The sequence below is a fragment of the Callithrix jacchus genome, chromosome 6 (genome assembly GCF_049354715.1).
Source record: "Callithrix jacchus isolate 240 chromosome 6, calJac240_pri, whole genome shotgun sequence".
Classification (NCBI taxonomy): domain Eukaryota; kingdom Metazoa; phylum Chordata; class Mammalia; order Primates; family Cebidae; genus Callithrix; species Callithrix jacchus.
This window is the reverse complement of record NC_133507.1, coordinates 42,373,224-42,399,425: the sequence shown is the minus strand read 5'-3', so window position 1 is coordinate 42,399,425 and position 26,202 is coordinate 42,373,224. Positions and strand designations below refer to the sequence as shown.

Sequence of the window (26,202 nt, the reverse complement as noted above, 5' to 3'; positions counted from 1 at the left end):
TTTGTATTTTAGTAGAGATGGAGTTTCACTGTGCTGCCTAGGGTTGTCTTGAACTCCTGAGCTTAGGCAATCCGCCCACCTTGGCCTTCCAAAGTGCTAGGATTACAGGCATGAGCCACAGTGGTGGGCCTTTTTTTTTTTTTAAACACAAGGTCTTGTTCTGTCACTCAAGCTGGAGTGCAGTGACACACTCACGACTAACTGTAACCTGGAACTCCTGGCCCTAAGCGATCTAGCTGCCTTAGCCTCTGGCATAGCTAGGACTACAGGCATGCACCACACTCCCAGCTAGCTAATTTTAAATTTTTTTGTAAAGAAGAGGTCTCCATATGTTCCCCTGGAACTCCTGGCCTCAAGCAATCCTCCTGTCTCAGTCTCCCAAAGTGCTGAGATTACCACCATGAGCACCTGGGCCTGGTCCAATAAATACTGTAAATTCAAATTAGGCATTTCACTTCCATTTATATACATATCCCTTTATAGGATTATTTGATGGTTATTAATGTATATTGTCATTGAATTTTAATAGTTACTTTGGGAAAACAGAAATCACTGTTATAGTGCCTACTTGTAAGTTGTTAAGGTCCTCACAATGCACTTAATCTTATTCAACAGATTCTGTAGCACATGAAACACCTGAAATGTGGAAGAGTCACTTCTCTGTGCAGTTTGCTCATTTCATCTGGTATTCATTCATTGATTCAACATTTTATTGATGGATTACTATTTGCATGGCAAGGTGCTAGAAAATAGGAATACTAAGAAAAAGTCGACGTTCCTGTCCTGAAGGCCCTCTCTCAGTACAGTGTTGTCAAGGCTTGGTGGAATACACCAGTGGCAAACAAGCACAAGCGGCCTTATTTCACTGGTGTGCATTACTTCTTCCAGCCCTGAAATCAAGTCTATCCAAACGTCCTAAATCAACAAATGTTTTTTCGAAATCATACAACTGTAGCTAACAAACTAGGAGTAAGGCTTCGGTTATTCTGACTTGATTTTAAACCATCATTGCCCATTCTTTGCCCTGCCAATCCTTTCTTTGACTACTGAAGTTAAGCTTTACACATCTCACTTGCAAGAGGCTATGCTGCTATTCTGGAAATCTGAAATTAAGTTCAGTGTTTGTGTGTGGGGTGGAGTGTAATTAACGACCATTGATTACAGAGTTTCCTTCGTGAGAGCCTGCCAGGCTAAGCAGCAGAAACACGAGAAGCGGATAAAAAGTTTTCCTCATTTTTCAACAAAAGTCGCACGGGAGTTTCCGGCGGGACAAGGGCACGTGGCCGGCTCTTGCTACTCCCGTGAACGCGGCTGGATTGGGACGCTGGATCGTGACACCCCTCCCCCCGCCCCCCGGTCCCCAGTCTGAGGCCTTCGTCCAGAAGCTGAGCCGCTGACCCAGGCTCAGGAGCTGGGAGCCCCGGCACAAGCTCCCGGGCCTCGGGACAGGCGGGGACCGCACGCACGGAAGGGCGCTGGGCTCTCTCGGGTGGAAGGCGCCTCTGCTTCCCCACTTCCTCCTCCAGCTCCGCGGCACCGCCTCCCGGGCGGCTCCTCCTCCTTCCAGTCTCCTCCCTGTCCCGCCGCGGCTCCCGGGCCCGAGGTGCGGCGCTCCCTCGGCAGTCCCCAGCCTCGGACGCTGCGTGGAGCGGCGGAGGGGAGAGAAGCGAGGGGCCGCCTGCGCTGCTGTCCCTGCCCCGTGCGCTCTGCGCCCCTCTTCCCTGTCGGTCGCTCCGAGGCTCAGACCTCCTGCCTCGCTCGGCGCGGTCCGGGGCTCGCCGAGAAGAGAGCGGCTGGCAAGTTTGGGCGCGCGCAGGCGGCGGGCCGTGGGCACCGGGCGCTTCGGTGGGGCGCGGGGAGGTGACCGCCGCTCCGGGCTCGGCGTCCCGCGCGCACTTCGGCGATGGCTTCGCCGCCGCGGCGACGGCTGCGCCTCGGTCCCCGCGGCCTCCTGCGTCTCCTCTCGGGACTCCTGCTACCTCTTTGCCGCGCCTTCAACCTAGATGTGGACAGTCCTGCGGAGTACTACGGCCCCGAGGGAAGCTACTTCGGCTTCGCGGTGGATTTCTTCGCGCCCAGCGCGTCTTCGTAAGTGGCCGCACTTGGAGCCGGAGCCGGCCCCCTCCCCCACCGCTTGCACCCACCCCGCTTTTCTCCCCTGGGATTGATTTCGGAGAGATCCCGGGGTCTATCCTACCTATCCAACCCCCTCAGAGTGGTTTATGTCCTGGGTGAAGGAAATATTTGGGAAGATGAACTCCCCTCGGTACCCATCACCTAGTTACACCCCACTCCTCACCTCTTAAAAGTGATTAGGGGCAGCGGGAAAGTTTTAAAGCGGACCTGTGCTCAAAATTCAGAGAAAGTGGGAAATCAACAAAGGCTGGTCTTGCCGGACTCCCCGCCTCCTGTGCCATTGTCGAGGATTTGCAGTGAGGCTCTTGGTAGCTTTTTTCTGCTTCTCAGACTTAACGCCGGTCCTTTTCATTCTCCCTCAGCAAGCCCTCCCCCACTCTTTCTGCCTCTGTCTGAGTTTGTTTCTTCTCACTCCTTTTGCAAACATTCTGATGACTTAAAATTACCATATTGCCCCACGGAATTCATTGTGTCTTATCTCTGGGACTGTCAAACATTTGCACATTTGAGGTTGAACAGATGAATTAAATGTGTCATCTGTTCTTTTTATAGTGATTCACTATTTAGGTCATTGTTCAGACGGAACAAGGGTGTTTGCTGAGTTTTCACTCACTGCAGGTCATTAGAATACTGCAACATTTAATAATTCAGTTATGTTTTCAATTTGCCAACGTTCCGCGTTGCAGGGACCTTCAGATTTGTGGCAGTTATTGTCATTATTGTCACTGTCTCCGACTTTACTGAATGCTGACGTCATTACCACCATTCCACCCCCATATTAGCATAAGGAATACTGTTTTAATGAGTGTTCACTGGTTGTTTTATGATGTTTAAATCTTATTTTCAAAAGAGAAACTGTTCTTAAGGTGGCATCTAAATGCTTAGAAATTGTAACAACACATTTTTGTTTCCATATTTGCTGTATAAGATATCCCTTCGGGGTGAGGTGGAGGGTAATCTTGACGGTTAGTACTTGGATAGGACCATTTTCCACTACATACATGCCTAATTTGAGGATGGTCTCGTTTTTCTGTGACTGTTAGAACAGCAGAATTTAGCCTTAGTGTTTTTCTGAATGTTGCTGAGTATCATTCATTTTGATAACAACCTTTGCAGCAACGCATAGATTGGATGCAGTGAATGGAAACTTTGTTAGTGGAGACATTATTTTATGTAGCAGGCTTAGTTTTCATTTGTTGTCAGCAGTTAGAGTGCTTTCTGTGAGACCTGGGACACAGATTTTCCAAAATGATAAAAATAATCATTAACTTTGGCAACATTTACCGATTTCACATTCCATTTAGTCATTTTAGTCCGCGTTACCTTTTTATTTGTTACTGTTTTTAACCACGGGGCAAATACCAAACATTATCTTTAAACATTTTTGTTTCCAGATGCTTTCAAGTGTATACCTTTATGATACAGAACATTTTAGTTGCTCCCAAGGGTTCAATTTTAGATTTAATTTGTACAGAAATTCTAATGATTTTGAAAATATATGTCTTTTGTCAAAGATTAGCATTTAAATACTTCAGGCCAGAGGCAGTGGCTCATGCCTATAATCCCAGCTCTTTGGGAGGCCAGGGCAGGTGGATTGCCTGAGCTCAGGAGTTTGAGACCAACCTGGGCCACACGGTGAAATCCCATCACTACAAAGAAATACAAAAATTAGTTGGGTGTGGTGGTGCACACCTATAATCCCAGCTCTTCGGGAGGCTGACATGGGGAATTGCTTGGAAGGTGGAGGTTTCAATGAGTGGAGACTGTGCCACTACACTCTGGCCTGGGTGACAGAGAGAGAACTCTGTCTCAGAAACAAAACAAAAACAAAAAACAAAATAACAAAAAACTTTAAAGTTGATGCAGTGTTTTACAAATGTTACTGTTAATTCTTCAGCAATACTCTGAGTTTAGTGTAAGATGAAGAGAAGCTGATAAACTTTAAGTGGGTTTTCTTAATGGAAAATGCAGTAATGTTGAACTATTTATATTTGTTATTTCTGATTACAAGCCAGGGTGACTACTTTGGCCAGTCATTACAATCAGTGAATATGTTATGACCTCACAGGTTTCCATGACTTCACTCATAGACCTTAAGTGGTAAGGTAAAATTGAACTTGGGTTTGATTTCATATCATATTTTGAAATATTCATCAGCAACTTTGTTACTGATAGACTAGAGAGCTCTAGGTATAGGTAAGTTAAACAGTGGAAACCAATCTTGAGTTTTGTTGTTGTTGTTGTTTTAAAGTATATAAACAAATGTTTTTACTTACTGAGCTTTTCAGATTTAACAAAGATTTATGTAAAATTACGCTGAATTTTCTAAAAGGGCAAATGTTTTTTTTACTTACTGAGCTTTTCAGATTTAACAAAGATTTATGTAAAATTACGCTGAATTTTCTAAAAGGGCAAATGTTTTTACTTACTCAGCTTTTCAGATTTAACAAAGATTTATGTAAAATTACGCTGAATTTTCTAAAAGGGCACTTTATATTTAACAAGCATTGGAATCCAAGGTACATGGGATGCCATTTCCAATATGAATTTATTGTTATTTGGTATTATCATAAACTTCCAAAAGAAAAAAAGCCACATAATGAAAAAGTATTTGTCAATTAAAGGGCACCTTTCTTTCTTTCTTTTCTTTCTTTTTTGAGACAGAGTTTCGCTCTTGTTACCCAGGCTAGAGTGCAATGGCGCCATCTCAGCTCACCACAACCTCCACCTCCTGGGTTCAGGCAATTCTCCTGCCTCAGCCTCCTGTCTTTTTTTTTTTTTTTTTGAGTTGGAGCTTCACTCTTGTTTCCCAGGCTGGAGTGTAATGGCACGATCTTGGCTCACCGCAACCTCCACCTCCTGGGTTCAAGCAATTCTCCTGCCTCAGCCTCCCCAGTAGCTGGGACTACAGGTGCGCAAAGGGTGCCTTTCTTCTAAGGGGAGAAGATTTGTGAGGAGGCAATGGTTACTACGTCCACTTCTGTTGCCTTTTCCAGTTTCAGTGTCCGCATTCCTTGAAGAAGCTGTAGAATTATTTTATGACCATTTTTTTCTTTATAGAAAATTATTATTGAATTATTTTCATAGTTTTGTTGTAAAAATTATTTATGAAAGAGAAGGACAAATAAAGTTCTAAGTAAAATGTTAAGGTTGCCCCTGAAAAAAATCGCTCCAGAAATGAGTCAGGTTTGAAGTCAAAATTCGCAAAAACAGTGATTTTCAAAATTATGAAAAATAAAACATTCACATTCTTTTTTTCTGTAAGCGTTTATTTATACTACGTTGTAACACTTACATGAAATCCAAAGGTTGGATGCGGGCCAGTAATGAACGTCATACTTTTTTTGTGGAAACTAATTGGAAAAATTAAAAATTGCATCCTAGGTTTAATTATAGTGACATCTTATTTTAGTAAGCATTTTATAATTCGCTAAGCACTTATATCTCATTTTATACTATAGCCAAAACCATCAGGGTGAGTAACGGGAAGCAGATATACTCATTCTTACAGATGAGGAAATAGAGGCGGAAGAGTTTGCAGTCTAGTTATTTGAGTAGGTTGGTGTGAGTAGAGGGTAAGGAAGGGAGGGCTCAGAAGGCCAGGGTGTGAAATCCAATACCACTTTTTTTTATTCAAATATTGAAATTTTGAACAAAATAACTTTAAAAATTTATTCTTCAAGTATATGTTATACAGTTCTCATTTTATTTATTTGTTTTAAAATAATACTAAAATGAATAGTACTGGATTCTTGCCTCCTCTGCCCCCATTAAACACTAATGGAGCCTTATCTTACAGTTGACAACTTTTGTAGAGGTGTGTGCCTTAGAAGCAGAAGATCCTTCAGTGGATCTCATTCCTAACTTCATGGTTGCAATACCTGGAAAGTCTTTTAAATAAAACTCCTGCCCTGGCTGTATCTTAAATCTAAAAGTAGATCGCTGACTTGATATTCCAGTGGTCTAGCCTGTGAATCATTTCTCGTTGACTAGCCTGTCTTAATTCAATTTGACTGCAAATGAACTCTTCACTAAAATATGTCAGTTGCACCTCTGTTTCTGTTAATGGAGGCATCCTTTTCTCTGTTACCCTGGAAATAATTTCATTTTCCTCCTCTCATTTTCTATTTTTCTGTACCTTTCCTACTTTGTCACTTTGATATCAGTCAGTGATTAGTCAGCAGGCAGAAGATCCTAGAAATTCTTCCTTTGTAAGATTTCTTGATTCCATGTCTGCTTTCTACTCCTCATTTCAGTATAGGTATGACAAGCATGGTCAGTGGCACTCAGGGCTCCCCCCATCCCTTTGCCCATCATTTGGCTAACCTGCAAAACATCTTATTTGTTTCTACTTGTTTTATCTTTCTGTAACACCCCTTTTCATCCTGGTATTCTGTTGCAAAAATTTTCATAACAATGCTTCCATTGCTAGAGAGAAGGTCCTAACTGCTTAACCTGGATTAAGGTCACTTGCAATCTGTCCCAACCTGTGTGTGTTTTTAAAACTTCATGTTCTGTTTCTCCTCTTACCATTTTAACTGTTTTCACAACACTTTACAAAATGATGCCAGCTCGTTTTTATAAACTTTAGAGTAGTTCTGGTTATACTGGTTGATTTTTCTCATCATAAATAAGATACATATATAATAGGGGACAGAAATTTGTCTATAATTTTATTATTTAGAAAGCAAATCCAATATTGATTACTTCCATTAAGGACTATATGTGTTTCATAGAGCATTATGAAAGACAAGGGAAAATGTATGAAAATTGTAGTTACTGCTTCTGCTTTATATCATGTAGTTGTTAACTGGCATTTTTATATTTTTCTTTTGATTCAAAGGAGAATTTTTTTAAAAAAATGAAAAGTAAATCTGAAACTGGAATTGTAGCCTTGGAATAACATTCAGTACTATTTCATACACATTTATTTCTATATACATGTGTGATAGTTCTTCACAAGTTCCTTTTGGTGAAGGCTCATTGGTCAACTCAAAGTCAGCTAAATATATTAAACATAATTTATCTTAGAAAGGTCAGTGCTGAAAGCAGCCAAACAACTTAGTTTATTTGGAGGGTTTGAAAAATGGGCTTGTCATTGTTTGGCTGGTTGCCCCTCCTTGGTTGTCAAGGTTGCATTCCCTGAATCAACTACCCTTCAAGTACACTTTGGATAGGGAGTGCATCCCAAGGGCATCCTCCTGATTGGTTTCTTAGAGCCCTTGTCTGTCTTTCTCTCACTTCCTCCTCTGATGCCTCTCCCTCCCTATCTCTGTCTCTTTTCTCCTTTTTTTGTCTCTTGTCTTTCCTGTCTCTTTCCTTTCTTCTGTCTCTTTTCCTCCTTCCTGTCCATCTTTCTGTCCCCTCTTCCAAACTCAATCCTTTATATTTTAGCACTTCTTGGCATGGATGTAAACCTTAATTTTGAAGTTTTTTATTTAATGATAAAGAGTTATTTAATGACAGCACTTCCAGTCATTAGAATTTTGAAGTTTTTTATTTAATGACAAAGAGTTATTTAATGACAGCACTTCCAGTCATTAGAAAAAAAAATAGTGAGGATAGGGATTCTGATAATGTTGTTGGACATACTTTTTGGAAGGAAATGGAGTCTATCAGGAGAGAGTTGCAGGCATAGGAAATTAAGTCACTCAGCTTCAGAGTTACACTGCTAATCAGTGAAAACTCTTGTCAACCTTGCCTAACCCTGTGTGTTCTCCCCACCTCTCCACCATTGACAAAAAATGTTTGAGCCAACTTTTCTACTCTTCTTCCTCTTTATCTCCTTCATTTCAGTCAATCACTTGCCTGTTAATGGCCCTTTGAAAAAACTGAGTAAAGAAAAGCCCTTTTAAATATAGAATTTAAGTTTTACATTTTCTATTCTTTTAGGGAACAGCTTATTAATGGTATCAATTGTTTTTAGGACCAATATGATGATTAAATATATCACATTGTATTTTTGTGGTGTTTTCAGATTTTCTAAGTTTGTGTTTATTATCACCTTCAGAAAATTTTTGTTTTTTTTGTTGTTGTTGTTTTGGAGACAGAGTCTCACTCTGTTGCCCAGGCTCGAGTGCGGTGGCGCAATCTCAGCTCACTGCAACCTCCACCTCCTGGGTTCAAGCAGTTCTCCTGCCTCAGCCTCCTGAGTAGCTGGGACTGCAGGTGCTCACTGCCATGCCTGGCTAATTTTTTGTATTTTAGTAGAGATGGGGTTTCACTGTGTTGCCCAGGCTGGACTCAAACTCCTGAACTCAGGCAATCCGCCTGCCTTGGCCTCCCAAAGTGCTGGGATTACAGGCGTAAGCCACTGCTCCTGGGCAGTTTCTTTTTAAAGTAATTACAGTGGGCATTGCTATTTCCGTTCGATAGAAAAGGGAACAGAGATACGAAGTGACTCCCTCAATTGATTTGCAGTGTTTGCAACTTTCAGTTCCAAACTGTTTCCTTTAGACAGTGCTGCTTAGATCACGAAGACCTTTTTTTCTGGTCTCTCAGTTCTCTTACCCTAATTAAGCTGTTGTACATGTTCATTTTACATTCTTAGATGAACTTCAAATAACAATTATTTTTATAGGGCATTTTATTAAATTTGTTTTCTGTAGTATGTGTTGCTTTTTTTTTTTTTGAGACAGAGTCTCACTCTGTTGCCCAGGCTGGAGTGCAGTGGCACGATCTTGGCTCACTGCAACCTACATCTCCGGGATTCAAGCAATTTCCAGCTAATTTTTATATTTTTAGTAGAGACGGGGTTTCACCATGTTGGCCAGGCTGGTCTTGAACTCCTGACCTCAAGTGATGCCTTGGCGTCCCAAAATGCTGGGATTACAGGTATAAGCAACTGTGCCTTGCCTGTGTTGCTTTTTATTCCTGAATTTTTTTATATAGCAGCTTTTATCACCGTGTACCCAGTTTATTATGCAAATACTTGTTTTTCACTATACAACATTATCGTAAGACTTTAACATGTGTCTAAGGTCATTTTACTTTCTCTATCTCTTCATTGTTCTGCTTTAAAACCTTAAATATCTTAATGATAACTATAATATGAAGATGGCATTTTGGGTGAAAAACTTCATTCCTCAGCTTTTTTTTCTCTCACAAATTTAGCATGTAGATACTGACACATTCCTTTTATATTATTCTGCCATTTCTGTGGCATTTCACCAGTATGCAAGTCTGCACCTGGATGTATGCTTAGGAAAACTTAATGAACATTCATATTTGTACACCTGATTACTATCATTTCATACCTATAATGTGCACATAGCCCAATGAAAAACAACAGACTTGCTCCTGGTCTTATCCAAGGGACTCAAGCTATGTGCTGCCTATAGAATGCTATTTTCATTCAGAGAACTCTCCTACTGGACTCTTTTTCTCTTTGTTAAATGGCCATCCCCTAATAACTTTCCAGCTCTCTCTGTTGTATAATGCCAAGTAAAGAAAGTACCTGAAACCCAAAATTAAGTAGAGATATTACATAAGGGAATTGTTTTAAGGATAATTGAAATAATTGTATGTTTAATAGAGGATGCTTTCTGCATTTTTGAGGGGTTAAGACAGAGTGGAAATGACTTATTTATATATGGCTACCTTAAGATTGAGACATAGCTATTGAATTTACTTTGATACTCCACTGTCCATTTAAACTTCTCTTGAGTTCTTATTATGTGGCAGGTGCAAAGATGAATTGGAGTACCCTGCATTCAAAGAAGCAATTTACCATAAGGTGGCAGAATAGTTTTGACCAAAAAACTATAAAAGATATTGTAAGACAGGGGTCCCCAACCCTCAGGCCATGGACCACTATGGGTCCATAGCCTGTTCAGGATAATGCTGCACAGCAGGAAGTGAGCAGCAGGAGAGTGAGCATTACCATCTGAGTTTTGCCTCCTGTCAGATCAGCAGCGGCATTCGATTCTCATAGGAGCAAACCCTGTTGTGTGAACCTACTGTGAACTGTGCATGCAAGGGACCCAGGTTGCATGCTTCTTATGAGAACCTAACTAATCCCTGATGATCCGAGTTGGACAGTTTCATCCCAAAAGCATCCCCCTCTGTGTCTGTGGAAGAAAAGGTTGGGGACTGCTGCTGTAAGAGGGGCTATTTGAAGACAACCCAGAAATGATTTTTGCTTGCAGATTTCCAGGCAAAGTCTGAGAACCAGTTCTCCTATCCTGACCTAGAACCTGGTATTATCCACAATGCTAAGAACGTGTACATACATGTGCTTGTATTACTCTCCTTAGGACTACTGTGGCAGTGACCCAAGCAAGCTGTACTCAAGATACCCTGAAAAGCAAACTTACCTCTTCTTTTGCTCTAGTGGGCACTCAAAAATCATTTCATTCTAATGAAAAGGGGTAGTTGTGTGATTTTGGGGGTAAAATTTTAGACCTGTTGAAAGGAAAAAGCTTTTATATGTAATAAATTTACATATTATAATTTACATACACACAATTTTACTGTGTTAACCAACTCTGCTCTAGAAAAAACCAGTGGGGTTTTGATGACTAGCTGCTCTCTTAGTCATGGGAGGTGTAGATTCTCTTACTCATAGCCTGTGTTTTTTTTGAGACAGTTTTGCTCTATTGCCCAGGCTGGAGTGCAGTAGCGCGATCTTGGCTCACTGCTTCACTGCAGCCTCTGCCTCCCATGTTCAAGTGTTTCTCCTGCCTCAGCCTCATGAGTAGCTGGGATTACAGGCACATGCCACCACACCTGGCTAATTTTTTATATTTTTAGTAGAGATGGGGTTTTTCCATGTTGGTCTGGAACTCCTGACCTCAAGTAATCTGCCCATCTCAGCTGCCCAAAGTGTTGGGATTATAGGCGTGAGGCACTGTGCCCAAACTTTTTTTTTTCTTATGAAAGATTTTTGCTGAATGAAAACTAAGTTCATTTTCTATCCAAAATCATTTTGCTGTGATGAGAGCCAACATTTGTGTTTTACTGATGCCAAACATGACTGCATAAAGCTCTATTAAACTGGGCGTGGTTTGGTTGGGAGTTACATCTTTATTTTGAATTTGTGGACTTTAACATAAGTGTCAGAAAGCAGGATTCTTTGTAACAATACAATTCGTACAGCCAGCTTTTGTCTAGTGTAGATGAGATTTGGCAGCTACTACCCAGAATAAGAAATTGATTTTAAAATTTCAAATGAATACATTCCATATTTAAGATGTAGATTCGCTCTAATTTCCCAAAAAGGTGAAAAGCAATTGTAAATGTTTCCTTTGCCAGAATAATTTAAGTGACTTAATATTTAATGAAATGAAAAGATTATGGTAATAGCATTTTGGGGCTCTTTGTCTACCCATATCCTCTTTTATTTCCTCCTATAATTTCAATCAGTTTCTTGAGAAGAAAGACTGAGGATCTTTTTTACTTTATCCTATTTCTCTTCTTGACTCGTAAATGTTGTTGTCCCTGAGAACTCACTCATTGCCCGTCTTCCTCTGAAGACGGCTGAACTTTCCCGTCTGTGTTCTGATGCAGCATCCTGTCTCTCAGGCAGGGCTTCAGACTACAACTGGATGTCTCACAGATATCTCAAACAAACATATTAATGAATTTATGGTTTTTCTGTAAATACTTATTTTATTTCTTGAGACGGGGACTCGCTCTTTTACCCAGGCTGTTTGTTTCCATGGTAGCACTTGTAATCACAGCTCACTGCAGCCTCAACCTCCTGGGCTCAAGCCATCCTCCTCTCTCAGCATTCCAGCGCCACCCACAGAATTGGGACCATAGGCTCATGCCATGATGCCCAGTGAATTATTTCATTCTTTGTAGAGATGGGGGTCTTACTATGTTGCCCAGGCTAGTTTTGAACTCCTGTAAGTACTTAATCTGCCTTCTGCTTCTCTGCTCTTTAGGTTTTTCTCCCATCAATGCACTCAAGAAGGAAACCTAGGTGGCATTCTTGAATGTCTTTGCTCTCATATTCAGGCCTCCAGCTATTGCTGTTCTACTCCAGATGTTTTTTCCATCTGTCACCTCTTTCTCCACCCACCCTCCTACTGCAGGTCATGCTCACCTGCTCCCTGAGCTGCTGCCAGTCCTTTGCTTTCCTTGTTCCATTTTTGTCTCCCTCTCTCTTAATGCTTTCCCCATAAGGCATACAATTTAGTTTTCTTTACTAGATGATTTTATTCTTCTCCGTAAAAAACTCAATGACTTCACATGAACCTTGGGATAAAATACAGTTTAACCATGGCCCAAAGGCCCTGTTTGACTTAGCTGTTGCTGAGCTCCTTGACCTTATCTTGTGCCAATCCCGGCTTGCCCTCTCCATCAGCCATACCTCTTTTTTCATAGCTTCTGGAGACGAAATGCTTTCTTCCCACAGTCTTTCTACCTCTGCCTCAGGTATTCCCTCTCTCTCTTCATTCCACTTTCCTCATCCCCACCCCCCACTCCCTCCATCCCTATTGCACAAACACTCCTAGACACCCTCCTTCTGATCCTGTACATTTTAATGTTCTGGTGAGTTCCTTCATAACTTCTTTATCTACTTTATCTAAAAGAGGACTTTCCTCCTCATTCTTTGAAAATGATCTCCTTAGAGAGACTTACCTTTACCTGGAGGAAATCTTCCCCCTCTCATCCTTAGAAATAGCTGCTCTATTAGAAGAAAATCTCCTCTCCCTATTTTCAAAAATGTCTCTTGAAAGCGAATTGTTTGCTTACTGGGTTGAACTTGTAATAGTAATTTAGTTTATTTCTTGGCTAGTTTCTTGCTTCTAAGGGAAGGTAAGCTAAATTCCTCCATTAAGAGCAGAAACCCACTGGGCTCAGGGGTTCACACCTGTAATCCCAGCACTTTGGGAGGCCAAGGTGGGCAGATCACCTGAGGTCAGGAGTTTGAGACCAGCCTGGGCAACATGGTGAAACCTTATCTCTACTAAAAATACAAAAATTAGGCATGGTGGTGGGTGCCTGAAATCCCAGCTACTCGGGAGACTGAGGCAGGAGAATTGCTTGAACCCAGGAGGCAGGGGTTGCAGTGAACTGAGATCATGCCATGTATCACCTGGTCTGGGTGAGAGCAAGACTCTATCTCAAAAAAACAAACAAAAAAAAGCAGGAACCATGGTTGTTTTACTCATACTGGTATCTCTAGTAGTCAGGACTTTGCTTTACGTAGAGGAAACATTAAATTCATATCTCTTTTTGAATGAATAGAAAACAGCAAAAGAAAAGATATCTTTATAATTAAAAATTTTACTCCTGATTATTGTGTCTTCGGTTTATTTTATCTTGATGACAAGGAAATTGAATAGTCGTTCTAATCTTTGACCAAGAATTGATTAGATTAATCTTGTAATAAATTTATTATTAAATAGTCAACTATTAAAAAAATTAAGCCATGCAATGTAGTGAGACCCCACCCATATAAAAAATAAAAATTAGCTGAGCATGGTGGCATATGCCTGTAGTTCTGCCTGCTCAGGAGGCTGAGCCAGGATGATTGCTTGAGTTGGGAGTTGGAGGGTTGCAGTGAGTTATGATTGTGCCACTGCACTCCAGCCTGGGTGACAGAGCAAGACCCTGTCTCTTAAAAAAGAAAATAGAATAAAATAAAAATTACAATACCAGTTCTAATACAAGATAATTTTTCTAAATGGAAAAATCATAACATTTATAATTACCATACTTTGGAATAATTTATTTAGAATATATTTGTATTTTTTGCTCAACATTCAGGATATAGAAAATGCATAGCATTTCTTTCTCTTACACACACACACACACACACACACACACACAAAACTTTCCTGAGTCTAGGCAGCATACATTATTTTTAACAGCTTTATTAAGATATGTGACATTCAGGCCAGGCATGGTGGCTCACACTTGTAATCCCAGCACTTTGGGAGGCTGAGGTGGGCAGATCACAGGGTCAGGAGTTTGAGACCAGCCTGGCCAATATGGTGAAAGCCCATGTCTACTAAAAATACAAAAAAATTAGCTGGGCATGGTGGCACATGGGTGTAACCCCAGCCTGAGGCAGGAGAATTGCTTGAACCTGGGAGGCAGAGGTTGCAGGGAGCCGAGATCATGCTACTGCACTCTAGCCTGGGTGACAGACCAAGACTCCATCTCAAGGAAAAAAAAAGATATGTGACATACAATAAACTATACATACTTAGAGTGTATGATTGACCTGCATAAATTCCTAAATGAATTTAACCCTGAAATTGCCTTAAAATGTTATCAGGAGAAACAAACAATATCAAGTAGTGTATACATGAAAGACAGTACCAAATGAATAATGAAGAATATGCCCTCAATGAATAGTGAATGGTTTTTAAAAATATTTGTGGATAATGTCAAGAGAATGATTGCTCCTCATAAATCAGAAGATATTGCTTATGCTTTGTTTCATTTCAAGTTTTGTCTACCTCTTTTGTATTTTAGCCGAATGTTTCTTCTCGTGGGAGCTCCCAAGGCAAACACTACCCAGCCTGGGATTGTAGAAGGAGGGCAAGTCCTCAAATGTGACTGGGCTTCTAGCCGGTGCCAGCCAATTGAATTTGATGCAACAGGTAAATGTTAAAGCACAATTTTCTTTTCATTGATTTCATTTGATTTTTCTGAGCAACTGGTTTAGTTTAAATGTAACCATTTCATATGGTAATATATATAAGCACTTCAGATCCACAGGGAAAATTATATAAAGACAAATGATTTATTCTATAATTTTTTCTACAATTTTTGTAGTAGATGAAAGTATTAAAAGTACATTGTTTTTCTATTGGTTCAGATATCTTCTGCCATAAACTGATAGTATCAACCCGGAGAAATTTGGGGTAAATCTATTAAGATGTTTTTCTACCTTTCTGAGAAGAGGGAGATCATAGGCACAGAAAGGGTTTTTGCTGCCTCTCTGTCAACCAAACTGATTATTGTAGAAGATCAAATCTCTGATCATGAATATATCCAAGCTCTGGGTTGTGCTATAAAAAGCAGTTGAGGAATCTTTCATATTCAAGTAGACTTAGGTGATGTAAACAACACTTATCCAGACTTTGTTGGGAAAATTGTGTGTTATGGTTCTGATAACAGGAGAATTTTATCTTGGAGACACATTTCAGTGTCAGGATTATTGTAGAAAGGAGAAAAATAGCATGAGGAAGATGAGAAATAAGTTTTACATCATTTTTTTTTTTTTTTTTTTTGAGATGGAGTTTCGCTCTTGTTACCCAGGCTGGAGTGCAATGGCGCGATCTCGGCTCACCGCAACCTCCGCCCCCTGGGTTCAGGCAATTCTCCTGCCTCAGCCTCCTGAGTAGCTGGGATTACAGGCACATGCCACCGTGCCCAGCTAATTTTTTGTAATTTTTAGTAGAGACGGGGTTTCACCATGTTGACCAGGATGGTCTCGATCTGCCGACCTCGTGATCCACCCGCCTCGGCCTCCCAAAGAGTTTTACGTCTTTACCAGTGAAATAAATATGCATAATTCTATACACATTTATATTGGTATAGTCATATATATTTGTGAAATCTGAGAGAATCCTTAAGGAAATAGTGTGACATTCTTCTAGTACAGTAGTCTTACACAGTTTTTTAACGATTCTGATTTGCTGGCTTTGACAGAGTGCTTTAAGATAAACCTGCACAAAATTAATTCTTTTTCCCATATTGTTATTTCCTGCCAGTATTAAAGTATATTGATTCTGGAAAATATATCAGTGAACAGGAATCATGATGTGGACTGTTCCATTTGACATTGTGATCAGTGCCAAAATGATTGTTAGTCATTAAACCCGCTGTTAATGTGAACCGGATCACATGCACATGTTTTCAGGGTTTTTTTTTTTTTTTTTTTTCCATTTGAAATCATCTACATTAAACTCTGTTGTATTTTTCCATATTTTTACCATAAATGGAGAAATACCTATGATTCAGAATATGAAGGTTCTGGGACATTTATTGTCTAACAAAATATGAGTGCTAATAAGACGAAACCACAACTTAGATTTTGATAGGTCAAACCGTTCGGATGTTTCTATACTTAACAACGTAGGTTTTTGTGTATTGCAAGATAATTTATTGCTTTAGGTAATTTTTTGTTTATTGAAAATAATATATGCACATGGTAAAACAAATTTTTAAAAGTCTCAAAGGGAAAAATACAATTCACCCACATCAGTCTTCTTAGAGGCAATCGTTGTTTTTTTTTTTTTTTTTGAGATAGGGTCTCACTCTGTCACTCAGGCTGGAGTGCAGTTGTGTGATCATGGCTCACTGCAGCCTCCACCTCCCAGGCTCAAGTGATCTTCCCACCTCAGCCGCAGGAGGAGCTGGGACTACAGATGTGTGCCACCAGCCTGGCTAGTTTTAATTTTTTTTAATTATTACTTTTTAATCTAGAGATGGGCTTTTGCCACATTGCCCAGGCTGGTCTCGAAACATCTGGACTCAAGCAATCTGTCTGCCTCAGCCTCCCAAAGTGCTGGGACTATAGGTATGGCCCACCATGCCCAGCCCGAGGCAATCAATTACTCTTAACAGTTTTAGAATTTTCTTATTTCTGTATATGTATGCATCCTTGAAAAAAAGGCAACTCAAAAATCTGATGCCTCCTCGCACTGTTCTAACAGCAGAAATCTCTTGTAGATATTTCCTTATTGGAAAGATGTCATTTTTTGTAAATCATTGATACTATTCTATTGTATATATGTACCTAATATGCATAAATTTGCTTTCTATGAGTGGATACTTTAGTTATTTCCAGTCTTTTGTTATGAACACTGCTGTAGTGAAAATGTTATACACAAGTATTTGTACAAATATGTGAATATATCTGTATGATAAAGGGGATACGTATATTTAAAGTTTTGTTAGGTATTATAAGTTTTCCCTCACAGAAGTTTACCTCTCCAGTTGTGTTTTTTGAAACCCATGTCAACCTTATTTATTACCATATTTTTAAAATCTTTGTCAATTTTACAGGAGGAAATAGTATCTGTTATGTTAATTTGCATTTATTTAGTTAACACTAAGACTGTGTCTTTACATTTGTTTGTAAGCCCTCAGTAGCCCTTTTCCTGTGAGCTACTTTGTAGTATATTTGTGCATATTTTCTATTAGTTTGTGATTTTTATAAAATGAATCTCAGTTCATGACATTTCATCCTTTTGGTGTTTAGGCCAGAATCTGGAGCTGTTTGACATTGAATCTGTCAGTAGGTCCAAATTTAACTGCTTCTCATCAGTCTACTGCTAATATTCTGGTCCAAGCCACCATTGTCTTCCACCTGGACTTTTGCCCTAGTTTTTTAAATTAGTGCACTGCCAAGAACAAGATGGCACACTTAAATTGGGGTATTTGACTATTTACAGAGGACTGCGAAGGTACCTGGAGATTGATCGTACGTCAGCGCTAGTTCAAATGTGGCCTCTAGGCCTGAAGGCAGTGGTTACCAGAATCCGAAGACAGATTACTAGGTGGAGAGAGCCATGTGACAGGAACTGTGGCTTTTTTCAGAGGGCAGGAGCCAGCTCAAAATGACCAGAGGATTAAATCCATGAGCTCACTCTGCTTCCTCCCTTTGATTCTCTGTGCTGTGCTGTGCCTCATAAACAGTAGGCACATTCCTACCTAACCCTTGCCTGGGCTATGTCTCCTGCCTGGCACATTCTTTCCCTAAATGTCCACTGAGTATCTGCTTCACCATCATTTTGAGAATTACTCAAATATTATCTTCTCAGTGATTCCCTGACCATCTTATCTAAAATTCCAAGTCCCCCTTCTCTCCTTGTACTTCCATCCTCTTCTCTGTTTTTCCTAGTAGTGCTTACATTGTTATATGTTATTTTACTTCCATCCTCTTCTCTGTTTTTCCTAGTAGTGCTTACATTGTTATATGTTATTTATTTGCTCTTAGTGAATTTCTCTTTCCATCAATTAGAATGTAAATTCCATTAGGACAGTTTTTTATCTTTGCTCATTGCTGAAACTCCAGGGCCTAAAACATTGTCTGGTGCCGGCACAGGTTAATACCCAATAATGTATGATAAGAGGTTTTTGTATAGTAAGGAAATAACTAAAATCCTTTAGTTGTCGTAGATGTACATACATATACATATACATGCATATATATATATGAATACGAGATACATATATTCTTATATTTATATGTATAATGCATATATTCTTATATATATATATGTATATCTTTTGTCCCTGTTTATGATATTTCTATAATCCTTTTGTGTAACTTCTAAGACTTCCCCAGTGGAAAAAATATTAAGACTTCATTTTTTTAACATTAATATTTTTATCCAAATGGTGTTAATTTGAATGTAAGAGAACAACATAGATTTAAATAATCCAGTCAAGAAAATGTATATCTAAAACAGCCACATTAAACTATATCACAGCTCATAGCATTCTCCTGAACTTTCCTTATATCGTTCTCCCAAGGAATGCTCATCCCATCCTAGCCCAAACACATAAGCATCCCTATAATACAAATGTCTTCTCTCTTTTTTATCATCTCAAGGGGGTCAGAGGCTGAGCAGATATGTGGGGTTTCTGAAGGCCTGCCTGGGGCTCAAACCCTGGTTCTACCGGATACCAGCGGTTGACGTTGCATGAGTTCCACTCATCTCCCTAGTGCAGTATTCTCATCAAACTGCTCTATAGGTGTGGATTACTACTCCCAGTGAGTTAATCTACATATAGGTGAAAACATGTACAGTGCTTAGAACAGGGATTGGCATGTTGAAGTTGCTCAGTAAACATGAGCGGTTTTATGTTGCTATTCCTCCCTTCTGCCTTCTCAGAGACCCTCCCTTTTCCTTCATTTGCCTCTGTATTTCCGCTGCATTTACCGTTACTGTTTTCCTTTCTTCTCCAACTTTGAAGTATGTTTAAAGTTATTTTTACCCAAAAAAACTAATCAAAAACGGTTTTCCCTTGAAAAGTATCATTTCTTCGTATCAAGAAGTATCAAAAAAGAGAGAAAATTTTTCTTTCCTTTACGTCCATGGTTTTTGAATACATTGTGTCTTCATCACTTCCCATGCTTCAACCACTTTAGCGTGGCACCGACCCAACCCACCAGTAATTCTAACTGCAGTTGTTAACCGCAGCCTATTTGCCAGCTTCTGTGGGTGCGTATGGTCCCTCATCTTTTTGCACTTCTCTTTTACAATTCACCCCATTGGACATTCCCACCTTAAAGTTTCTGCTCTTTGTCTGCTTGAAATGATCACATCCTTTTATCCCTCCTAAGCGTCTTGATACTACTGTGGACTTTCCTCTTTGACTCTTTTTTCATCACTCCATTATTTGTTATACCTCATGGTGTCATTGAAAAGAAATAGGCCTTATAATTCGACAGACTTGGGCTCAAATCTAGCCTCTGTCACTGCTTCTGACATTATCTTGGGAAAATTACCTGCCTTTCTACATTGTAATATATTCCTGGGGTGATCACAAAGAGTATACATTGATTAGTTTATTTACTTAATTGTGTTTCTGAGCCCAGAACAGATTTTAGTGCTTAAAAGTGCCCTGTCCTCATGTTTTTAATATTTGGGAAATAATTTACTTTATAAAATCATCTCAGGAAAATTAGCTCTAATTATAGCATTTCTTCAGTATTTCACATTTTAAAACTTCTGGCAAGACCTTTGGTATGACTTTTTCTGGCCCATAAAACATGAGCAGAAGTGTGTCATTTCTGGGTGGAAGGGTTTAAGAACTGGGGCATTATTCTGCCCCTTCCCATATGTCATAGTGAGTAGTGATAGTTTCACTGGTAGCGCTTCCGTCAAACTGAGGCTTGTAGTAAGGAAGACATAAAGCTTAGACTCTTACTCATATGTGTATATACAAAAAAAAAAATCCATTGTCATTTTTAACTACTTGAGATTTGGGGAATACTTGTTACTCTAGCATAATGGGACCTAAACTGAATAACACATATAGAGACATTAAAATGGAATATTATCAATAATCAGCTGCTAGAAAATGGTCATTAAAACCACTTTCTATTCATTCCAGTTTGGTCTTCTTTTAAGTTTCTAGTCTGATTTATTGGGTATCTGAGTGACTAAATGACTAGGTATTATTGCTTATGCTAAAAATGGCCCCTGATGGTAAATTGCATTTGCATTTGGAGAAACTATAAAAGTACCTGATAGGGATATCATAGCTTTGGGGTTCCTTGAATATAATGACTTATAACGGGCATGTGTCTTGTGGCAAATCTGGAAGCTATGGTTATGGAGCTGTTGCAAAAGCTATCAGTCATTTCTATGGGGCAAGAGGCTTTCAAGCCAGAATGGCTCCTGTGTCTACCAGGTTTTAGTATCTTCATGTCTGAGCCGTCACCTTGCGGGGCAAAGAGAAGTACCCTGGACAGCTGGGTGGACAGCTGTATGGGAAAATTCATGTAAGGATTCTTACCAAAGGGGTATGTTTGGTTTTGTCCTGCTGGAAAGCTGTGGTTCTGTCCTATATCCTTGTAAATAGACTGGTGCTGCAAATGGCCTTTGGTAGTTTTGTGAGTCTGAAAGTTTAGTTGAGCCTTAAGAAGCCCCATGTGATTGTTGCATCAACATTTGATGTTTGTAACTATATGAACTATTCTAGACTAGTTGTTTCTTAGTCTGTTTATCCTTTGAAAAAATAGAATGGTAAATATATTTCTTCTGATAAAAAAGAACAAACCTCATCTGGCTCTAGAATCGCAATAAAAAAAAATTTACAGTAAAGTGCTCGGAGATACTATAAATGCTTGGCATTAAATAATATATTGTAAAATAGTTCTTTCCTCTCCCCCTTCACCTTTTAGGTCAGGTTCTGCCATATTGGTAGTCTTAGGGCACTGAGTACAGTTCTCTTTCTTTATTAAACTGTATTTTTTGTTGATTGTTCTTCCTACTGATGGTATAGTATGTTTGTTTTCCTGAGGAGACTATAAGCTATCTAACAGCAGGGAACACCTTTATTTCCACTGAACATTTATTCCACTTCCATATGGTGGGTTGGCTGTGCGTATATTGCATGCAAGTTTTGGGCTCTTCATGAAGAGTATATTTCTATTACTCTTTATGTAATAGAACAGGAATTTATTGGAAGGATGTTGGTAACTTAATAGTTACCTGAAAAAAATAGGCAGGAAATGAGAAGCTAACAAAAGAACAACTAGTGGGTTTTATTGTTGCTGGAACTGCTATTGCTGAATGTGGAATAGCACCATGAGAATAATTTCTTATCCATCATGCCTCTTTGCATCATTTGCTCAAGATTTAAAGCTTTTATAGTAGTGTCTGTTTGGCTGGGTCTAAGTCTCATATCTGTGAAAGACATGGAAAGCCTGTCTTATCTTGCACAAGTGAGTAGATTAAGAAGATTATGAGCGTGTAGATGAAACTAAAAACTTAGCATCTTTCAAGAGAAGAAAAGGTATCGGAATAAGAGGGTGCCTTTTTATCCTTTTGACTGGAAAACAAGGTAATAGGAAGGAAACATCCTTTGCAAATAACTCTGTTTATCTGTTGGGCTAATTAGTAATTCATAAACTAATTTTACTTTGTGTTTACCAGTGAGGTCCCTGGATATTGGTATATAATTTATTAAAAGGCAGTTTCACTGTTGCTTGTCACATGCGTTAAGACATACACTAGTAGCTAATTAAGAAAGGCTGGATTTTGCTTTTAAGGTACCATAACACAACTTTCTTAGCTTTGGAAGAAGACAGATGAACACTTCTGATGTGCTTTCTTTCCTACCCAGTAGCATGATTTTGGTGGTTTGAATTGGGGGTAAAGGAGAGGCTTTCAAATATATATTTGAGAGACCGGTCTAAAACTTATTTCACTGTAATTCTGAATGGTAGACACAAATAGATTTATACCAAAATAAAGGAAGCATAACTGGAAAGGATGTAACTTTGCCTGGGGACTTTGCAGAAGGCCTCCCAGATTAGCTGGTGACATTTGAGCTAATGAAAAATGAGATGAAATTCTTTAGATGTGAAGAGGGTTTCAGGTTGAGAAAATAGTATGTCCATACTTAGTAAAAGATATTACTGACTGAAAATCAAGTAATTCCATGTACCCTATATATGTGTACATGTGTGTGGGCATATGGGTTATATGTGTATGGTGGTGGGGTTGTAGGGTTGAGGGCATGATGAGGAATAAAGCTGGAAGTAGCTGAGGAAGGGTCTAAATGAGTTTTTAAAAAGATATTCTAAATTCGAGGTCTAGCCAAATAAATTTACCATTAAAGCTTAATGCATATGGATTATTAGAAATAGAAGGGTCTAGAGCTCCATAGGGACATCCTGGTTCCTTGTAGATTTCACATGAACGTTACAGATGAACTAATACTTTCAGTACCCATTTTATTAATTTTCCTAGTCACTTTTTTTGGTAGAATGATACAAGTTACATAAAATAATGAATATTATTATATATATAACATTCAAAATATTATAGAAATGACTTTTTTAAATGTGGAATTTTGTGATACGCAGTTTAATTTTGTAGAAGGTTCAATCCAGGATGGAAAAGTTACTTGCTCCTTTGATTTTTGAATAATATTTATGCTTTATTGAGACTTCATGAATAAAAGGAAACCTCAGTTAAAATTTAGATTTGCAAAATTTATCTCAAAAATGTGCTAGACTGTTAGTTTTCTTTCAAGATCTTGACTCTTGCTTGTCATCTGTATTTTTCTTTTTCCCCCAAATTTGCTTGATAGAATGTATAAATGAAGCCACAGCTAAGATGTTAAAAAAGTTTCCTATTTTATATGTTTATGCAATGATGGAAATATTACAACTTGCCTTTGAAATGGCAGTTCCCTCATGGATTTTTAAACCTTTTTATCCAGTGACTCTTCATGATTTATAGATTTTAAGCAAGATCTGCATAATCATGGAATATTTTTTCCCCTAAATTTAAAGAATAATGTGAACTTTGATATGTGGTGGAATTAGTGACAGTGAAAGAGTTATTTTGGGGTTTGATTTCTTTGTTTTAGTCTAAGATGATTAACACATAGAAAACTCACAAGTGGATGTGGAAAAGTGGAACTGAAGAAAAGATTAATTACATGATTTAGTTTAGGGATTAATGATCTATGTATTTCCAGTAGTAAAGTTATTCCAAAACTATCATAGATTGCTATGCAAAACAATATCGAGACTACTGATGTAGCAAGCTAGTCTGCTCATGTAGTCTGTTATCCCAGTTTCGCCTTCATGGCCGCATTAGTTTCCAATACCAAAGAACAAATATGTTATCTTTAGTCCCGGAGGTCAGATGCCCACAATGGATTCACTGGCCTAAATCAAGGTGAGAAACTGTTTCCTTGCCATTTTCAGCTTGTAGAGCCATTGGCGTTCTTTGTCTTGTGGTTCCTTCCCTTATCTTCAAAGCCAGCAATAACTACTGGGGTCTTTCTCATGCTGCATTACTTGAACATTGACCCTTCTGCCTCCCTGTTGTGGGTCCACCCAGATAATTAAGACTTATCTCTAATTTCAAGGTCCTTAATTTGATCACCTCTGCAAAGTCCTTTTTGCCTTGTAAGGTCACATATTTATGTGTCATTTTCTGGGAATTGGAAGTTGAATATCTTAGGGACATTATTCTGTCTACCACAGTGCCCTTTTATGTATTTTCTTTTATAATTATTATTATTTTTTTTTTCTTTAAAAAAGAGAGATGGAGTCTCACTGTGTTGACCAGGCTGGTCGCAAACTGCTGGCCTCAAGTGATCTTCCCATCTCAGCCTCCCGAAGTGCTAGGATTACAAGTGTAAGCCACAATTGATACTGGTTAAACTGCAAGGTACGCTGAGGCAATAACCATGCTTACATAAGTAGGCATTGCTCTCTCTCTTGTTCTATTTCCCTTGGCAGCTTTGGTTATAAGGAATGCAAACTAGATTTAGAAGATGTAGGCTCAGATTCAGGTGCTAATACTTACTAGCTGTGACCCAGGGCAAGCACCATCCTCAATTTCCCCATTTGTCAAATAAGCATAATACCTACCTCTCTGGGTTGTCATGTAGACAAATGAGATAGTGCTGGTAGGGCATAGTGGCATGGTGACTCATGCCTATAAACCCAGCACTTTGGGAGGCAGAGGCAGGCAGATTGCTTGAGTCCAAGAGTTTGAGACCAGCCTGGGCAACATAATGAGTCCTCATATCTGACTTTTTTTAAAAAAAGATAAAGTCTCTGAAAGTATTAGGTTGGTACAAAAGTAATTGTGATTTTTGCCATTACTTTCGATGCTTTGTAAACAAGAAAGCATTATACAGGTGAAGAAAGAATTGTTTATGTTGTGCCAGTACTAGAACTGTATGGAACTAAAGAATTATGGAAAAGGAAAGAAAGATAATTGTAGATATTCTTAAATGGATTATAGCTTGGTTTGGGTTTTAACTTCTGTTATTGTGACATTTGTGAGAATCCCCTTCTTATAACATGTTTTCCTTTTCTAGGGAAGCAGATGTTACTGACAGACTGATCCTTGGCCGTGTTTCTTAGTAGTGTTTTGGTTTTTTTTTTTTCCAAACAGATAGACTGCTAATCTGCATTGAGAAAAGAGACCATTTATCACCACCTTACCAAAATCTCTTTGCTTAGAAATGTAGGCTTACATTTGTTAGCAAATGCCTGTTTGTTAAGTATGTTTCTTTTTTCTTTTTTTTAAAGAAGAAACTCCTACCTTTATATTCCAAGTACAATGAATGGATGTCACCTACCACTAACCATTTCTGTCATACTGAAGGGTGGCAGTCAGATCTATTCTTCCTACCCCAAACAACTTGCTGGAGTGCTTACCGTTTGTTCCTAGAAGGGCTTGGGTGTAGGCTGAGAGCAAACCTTGCCCATGCCAGTTCTATAGTTGAGAAAAGTGCTGTGGAATATTTTCTGGGTATAACTAGGCTTTGTATTTACTAGAGAATATGAAACGTAGCGGTTTTCTAGCCTGTGCCGTACAATTTCCATCTCATTGCAATAAAAACACTCAGGCAGACCCTAAGCTAATGTCCTTTAAGTTTTACTTCCTTCTATTGGTGAATTTTCTGTCTTCCAGAGTTGTGTCTAGGTATTGCTATAGTTGCAACTGTCCTGTAAATTAAAAAGCTAAAAAAAAAAAAAAAAAAAAAGTCTCCCTTCCCTTGTTAATACAAAACAAATTTATATTAAGAAATTTTTAAAAATAAAAATGTTTCTCCTGATGTAATCTGTCATCCCCTGTTACAGAATTACACAATGAGAGAGCTGGTAAGCACCTTAGAATTTGTTTAGTCTAATCCCTTTATTAGTAATTGACAGTCATACAGTTAGTATTTTAATGTTTTCAGTGTTTTACTGAAACTAAACTCACAAGCTCTTTTAAAGTCTATTTCTTTCCCTGCTCACTGTGATCTGACTCAGTCCCATTCTTTTAGGACTTAACATAGGATTGGCTTTTTTTTTTTTTTTTTTTAAATCCACAGTAAAGAGTTTCTGTCTTAAAATGTTAGATGCTTTCAGGATCATTTCCTTTTCATCACTGGAAGGAAACAAACCAGCATTGATAAAGCAGTGAGTGTTTTGAAAGGGCCTGCATTCTTTGTGCTACACTCCAGCAGGACCATCAGAATTACTCATGGAAGAAGAGGGAGAGTTTGATTCTTTATTCACTGTGGTAGTAATAACTAACTAACTCGATGAATACCAATCCCAGTGAAATGAGCTTCATCCTGTTTTCTTCTGGTTCTGTTTTCTGATTCTTTTTATTTGTAGATAATAGCTGTATCTTATTTTATGTAAAAGATATTTCTGGATAGTTCAAATAAATTAATAACACTTGCGCATGTCCATGGATTATGGTTACAAAACTTAATTTTGTATATATAAATGATTAATTTTTCGAGCACTTTGGATTTGGGGACCTTGGTCTCTTGGCCATTTTAAGTCAGTATATGTAAGCTTCAAGAGACATTCGAAGACACTTGGGAAGTTTATAAAGCAAATTGTCCTTTCATTAATAGTACTAGTTCTAATATCTTACCACTACTTAA

The 26,202-nt window shown here is 38.9% G+C and overlaps 1 protein-coding gene across 2 annotated transcripts in view; it reads left to right on the top strand.

Annotated features, from left to right (window-relative positions):
• The first annotated feature begins 1,600 nt into the window (after window positions 1–1,600).
• The window catches only part of ITGAV (integrin subunit alpha V), a 90,881-nt gene continuing 66,279 nt past the window's right edge, over window positions 1,601–26,202 (top strand). For both annotated transcript variants that reach the window (XM_078327191.1, XM_003733200.4), the window contains exons 1-2: window positions 1,601–2,088; window positions 14,569–14,696. Coding sequence is in view for 1 of the 2 variants with exons in the window: in XM_003733200.4 (XP_003733248.2) it covers window positions 1,904–2,088; window positions 14,569–14,696 (313 nt within the window). In the remaining variant the exon portion in view is untranslated. The remainder of the gene's footprint in view (window positions 2,089–14,568; window positions 14,697–26,202) is intronic.